Source organism: Priapulus caudatus, unplaced genomic scaffold (genome assembly GCF_000485595.1).
Source record: "Priapulus caudatus unplaced genomic scaffold, Priapulus_caudatus-5.0.1 Scaffold208, whole genome shotgun sequence".
Taxonomy (NCBI): domain Eukaryota; kingdom Metazoa; phylum Priapulida; class Priapulimorpha; order Priapulimorphida; family Priapulidae; genus Priapulus; species Priapulus caudatus.
In genome coordinates this window covers 196,306-202,006 of record NW_014577269.1, presented here as the reverse complement: position 1 = coordinate 202,006, position 5,701 = coordinate 196,306, and the positions used below count along the sequence as shown (strand labels likewise).

General features: G+C 43.8%; 1 protein-coding gene across 2 annotated transcripts in view; it reads left to right on the top strand.

Moving 5' to 3' along the window:
* The window catches only part of LOC106807338 (ras-like protein family member 10B), a 38,579-nt gene extending 35,677 nt beyond the window's left edge, over positions 1 to 2,902 (top strand). For both annotated transcript variants that reach the window (XM_014809646.1, XM_014809645.1), the window contains exon 2: positions 1,287 to 2,902. In XM_014809646.1, the coding sequence (XP_014665132.1) occupies positions 1,307 to 1,933 (627 nt within the window). In that variant the 5' untranslated portion in view covers positions 1,287 to 1,306 and the 3' untranslated portion in view covers positions 1,934 to 2,902. The remainder of the gene's footprint in view (positions 1 to 1,286) is intronic.
* Positions 2,903 to 5,701: the final 2,799 nt, after the last annotated feature.

Sequence of the window (5,701 nt, the reverse complement as noted above, 5' to 3'; positions counted from 1 at the left end):
CATACGTGCATACGTACATACGTACATACGTACATACGTACATACGTACATACGTACATACGTACATACGTACATACGTACATACGTACATACGTACATACGTACATACGTACATACGTACATACGTACATACATACGTAGATACGTACATACGTACATACGTACATACGTACATACGTACATACGTACATACGTACACACGTACACACATGCATACACACACCTACACACACCTACACACACGCGGGCGCGCACGCACGCACGCACGCACGCAAATCTACGCACACACATACACACACACACACACACACACACACACACACACACACACACACACACACACACATATATATATATATATATATTTCGTTATGTAGGGGGAGAGAGAGTAGATAGATCACGGCACGCTCACATAAAAGCGCGAACACACGAATGAACGTGAGCGCACAATCATACGTGCTATTGACCGTTGTCCTTCGTTCGCTCGCGTGTATGTTTATGACTGCTGTAGAACCACGAGTTATGTATAGCAGTATAGTACTTTGCCCACTGCCGAAATTCATCTCACTCCTTTTACTATAATTTCTACCGCCGGTTCGCATGCAATTATGCTCTTTAAAATGAATACGAGGGTGGCTATCGCGTCTTAAAAAAGGCCAATGTAGGCCTAAAGTAGATATCGCTATATGAGACGTCACATCTTGAACCGGATGTTACTATCTCGCTATGGTCCGTCACATATGAGAGACGACGGATTGGCATGACCAGTATCGTCGTGGTCGGCGTCGTCATCATCATCGTCGGCGTCGTCGTCGTCGTCACCATCGTCCTCGTCGCTGATGAACCCTGTAACAGCGAGCCATGCGACGCGACTGATGTAACTGCAAAGAAAGGCGCGCTTCGTTACGCCGCTAGACTGAAAGGCTGCCGAGTATACCGGAATTATAGATTCGCAGAAAAGATTATTTTAAAAAGCGGAGACATGTTGGCTTGCAAAACACGAGGGGTTTTCAACTACAGACGGGCATGGGAGAACGCATGTGCACGCAATGACATGACGTGTGTGCGGACGTACAGTAGTACGCACGAAAAATGTACGCGCACACAGACGCACGCATGGACGTCCGCCCATGCACACAGCACGTATACCGCTCACCACCCAGCCCGTGCATTTCCGATTTCTTTATGTCTCGGACATAACGATTCACATATGAACATCACATCACATTCCGATTTACATCACTGTAGTTGCGAGAAGCTAATGTACGTTGCTTCTTTGTTGACAGGCTCGGACTGTGGTGCCGGCATGTGTCCGTCGAGTGGCATGGATCTGGTGAAGATCGTTGTACTCGGTGCGCCCGGAGTCGGCAAGAGCTCTATTATCCGCCAGTTCGTCTACCACGACTTTACCGAGGGCCACGCCCCGACGCGACACAAGCACACCTACTTCCCGTCGGTGGTCATCAATGAACATCTCTACCAGATCCGCATCGTCGACCTGCCTGTGATACCCTACTTTCCAATGACGTCGCTGCATGAGTGGACCGACTTCCGATTTTACGGGCTACGCAGCGCCACCGCCTACCTACTCGTGTTTGATTTAACTCAGGAGCAATCATTCCAGTACATCAAGAGCATTCGCGAGCAGATTCTGGCGAGCCGAAACATGCACAACGTGCTGATCTTTGTCGTCGGCAACAAGCACGACCTCGGTGGCGCACCGCGAGCTGACACGCAACGCCGCGAGGTCGTTAACATTGTCAAGAAGAGCTGGAAGTGTGGATACATCGAGTGCTCGGCGCGCTACAACTGGCACGTCGTGGCGCTCTTCAAAGAACTCATGAAGGCCATACACTACATTGACTACGGACACAAACCGACGGCTGTGCGCATCCAAGGCGCCCTGCGACGCAACAAGTGCGTCATCTTGTGACCGTGAGAAGTGACGCGAAATGGCCGAGTCAGGTGCTCTGGGCAGATGCGTGCATGCGTGCGTGCGTGCATTCGGCCTGCGATGTGTGCGTCGTCTCATCATATCAATGAACTCTCGCAGTTAATATGCGGGTCAAATGCGCGGGGTGTGAGAAGGTGTAATAGTCGGTGTTGAATACCCTCAATACAAATTTGAACAGGTTAACATTCTAGAACATTTGCTAATACATATTCAAATCGCGTGCGTGCACCGGCGTATAGCTGATGTGGGATTGCATCGATAGTCGGCTAGAAGTGGTTTCGAACTGTCCTTGGTAAGAGCGAACACGAATGTGCCGCCTGAGACACCGCACCGAAGAAAAACGCACGCATGTGTGAAAAGGTTCACTGTCAACATGTGAAGAAAATGTACGGCAACGTGGCTGATAACATGGCTGCAATGATGACCGACAGCATGACCGCCAACATCGCTATTAACATGCAGCCGTCATCTTGACCGACACCATTGCCGTCCCAACGGCTAACAGCATGACCAACAGCATGACCGGCAATATGGCCAACAACATGGCCGACAACATGGCCGATAATATAAACGATACCATGGCCGATAATATGACCAGCAAGATGGCCAAGGCCGTGGCGAGGAGAGCACTGATACTCAGGGCATTCAACAAAACGACGAGCCGCTATTATGCAACTGTTGACGTTGTTGTTACAAACATATATAATACATAGACAAAGGCGTTATTATAAAATACTACGATGTGCCTGAATTTTTTATAGTCGATTCGCGCGTGCTGTAGCTTAAAAGGAAATGATGCGTTTATTGTATTATACACGCTACTTAGTTGTTAGGCTGGTAAGCAGACTGTTGCAACACCAAGATACAGGCACCGCTCCATTTGTACGTGATATATATATATATATATATATATATATACATGAATAAGTAAGTTAGGTTAGTTTAAATTTTAAGTACAGACAAGTCGTTTCTTTCTATAGAGTTACTTTTGTCTATTTTATAGTCTGATAGAAGAGAGAGAGAGAGAGAGAGAGATGAGCAGAGGAGGAGCAGAACGAGAGAAGAGACCGAGGTGAGAGAGCGGATAGTCCTACGCGAGAGACCGGAAGAGAGAGAGAGAGAGCGCGTGTGTGTGTGTGTGGAATATGTTCTGTACGCTATATATCCAAATGTGTTTGTTATGTAGTTACACTAACTGGTTTGCAAAAGTAGACGATGGTTTGCCTTTCCTCTCGGTCTTCTTTAAACAGTAGTTGCCGATGAATCGATATTATAGATAGAAATGATGAAAAAATCGTCATAGAATAGTGAAATGTTTATTCTAAGTTGGTCAGTGTTTTATTTTGGTGACAAGGTAATATATGTCGAGAGTTAACAGATTGCTGGCACCAAATAAAAATCTGTTAGGGAACCTTCATCACCATGTTATTAACAGTTTAAACCGCTCTAATTCTAATGTTCATTACGCTTGGTAACACCCATGTAAAGGCAAAGCGAAATCAACCGATGTGAAATTTAACCCGACTGACTTTCGTTGAGAGACCTTATATAATCAGCTATAGGGTATCACAATAGTCGACCCCTGTTGGTAAACGCCACGTCACGTTTGGTTACGGCTGTTGGGCATTCTTGAAACCGGCATTGGGCGGCCGTTTTAAACTGAATATGGAGTGTTCGTCCGTGAATTGTTATCACCAGCAGTCACTAATAGCAGTAGGTAGCGTACTGCCCACGTTAAAACGAAGTCACCGAGGTTATTCCATGGTCTGGTCCATCTTTTATCTGCGATCATGATGACCGTTATGTTGTACTTTTAACAACTCAACTGACAAATCACAATATGTATTTTCTTTGTTAGATACTCGTTAGTTTTTTTGCGCTCGCAATTCAGAATTAGTTTAAGGTCACGCGCATTCGAATTTCGACCGGGCTGCTTTGGCTTTTATATAAGGACCTGTATCCTTCATCATTTCACTCTCGCTGCTATCTGTTAGCAAATACAAGCCGTAATTAGTCAAAAACTGTTAAGCAATGACTTCACAGACATGCGTAGAGTAAGCACATATGCTAGTAATAGATATCATGGATATGTTAATAATAATTACTATAGTTATGCTAAATATAGATATCATCGATACACTATTAATAGATATTATAGATATACTATTAATAGATATCATAGATATACAATTAATAAATAACATAGATATACTTGATACTATGAATAGATATAATAAATCAAATATTCATAGATATCACAGATTTACTAGCGTGAGTACACTCGCTATCCGTTTGACTAGCAGTCACAATTGAAACCACTCATCATCTTCTCGCGAAGCCTCACTTCATGAGCCGCATTTGCATAGCATAGTCGAATAGGAGGCAGCTTTTGATGGCTAGAACCGATAGGAACTTATAGTGGCCAGATAAGTATACAACGATAGTCGAATTACTCGCCGCCGCAACTATATACAATGACATTGAAGTGAATGCCGTAACGACACTAGTCGGCGTTGGCCATTGCGGACGCTATGTTGAACATGTCGTTCTTTCCCGCACGTGTTTATAAGGCGCAATTTATATATATATATACATAAATATAATATATAGTGATTTTTCTGACGCACAATTATCTCTACGGACGAGGTGGAGATGCTGCGCACTTAGGTGGGAGTGCATCGTTTCCTTGTTTGTAGCGCGTTAGTCTGTGTGACTTGTAAGATGCAGTGTTGGCGTTCAGTAGATAAGCTTTTAGATGGACCTAAACTCGTAACGTGTCATAGCGTGACGTCACGTGTAAATTGTTGTCTGTTACTGCACATTTATATGAACATTTTTTACATTAAATAAAGTACATTCAATTTATAACAGGCAAATGTAATTAATTTATCATACATATACGTACACACACACACACACACACACACACACACACACACACACACACACACACACACACACACACACACACACATGTAGCGTGGAATATCGTATCGTAGACAGTAGACGTAGATAGTAGACGTAACGGTGATGTAAACGGTAAACAACTATAGGTTTATTCTAAGCACGAGCAATAACAGTGTACACATACCAACGCCTTGACGGTGGCTCTCCCGTTTCTCCCAAAACCCCTCTCTTTTAACCCGTGCGCGCGTACGTCGCGCCCTACAGATTTCCTGATTTGTGGCACTCGCTAGTGATTACAAGGACCGGTCGGGACGAACGTTGCATTGTCGGGGTTCAATGCTCTCTTTGACCAGTTGTCGGACTGTCATAAAGTGTCGCTTACTGAGTGCCTGTTTGCCAACTTTGGCCCTGTTCTAGGGTCGGCCGAGGCCGTCGTCCGGCCGTGAGAACCGGCCGTACCTCTATTAATGATTCTGTCAGCTATGCCGAGTGTTAAATTTTAAGCAGCAAACTTTCAATAGTATCTCACTTCATCAGGCGATACAATGACAACAGAATGGAAGCGGTTAAAATATGAAACGAAAACACAATGAACTACACGCTATACCAGATTGATTCATGAATTAAAAAAAAACAACCACACAATATAATGAAAAAAAATATATGTAAGCAAAAAGCGTTAATTACCATGAAGACAAACAGAAGAAAACATGTAAAAGCCATATATACAATAAAAATTATGAGAATACATACATACATATATACATACATACATACATACATACATACATACATACATACATACATACATACATACATACATACATACATACATACATA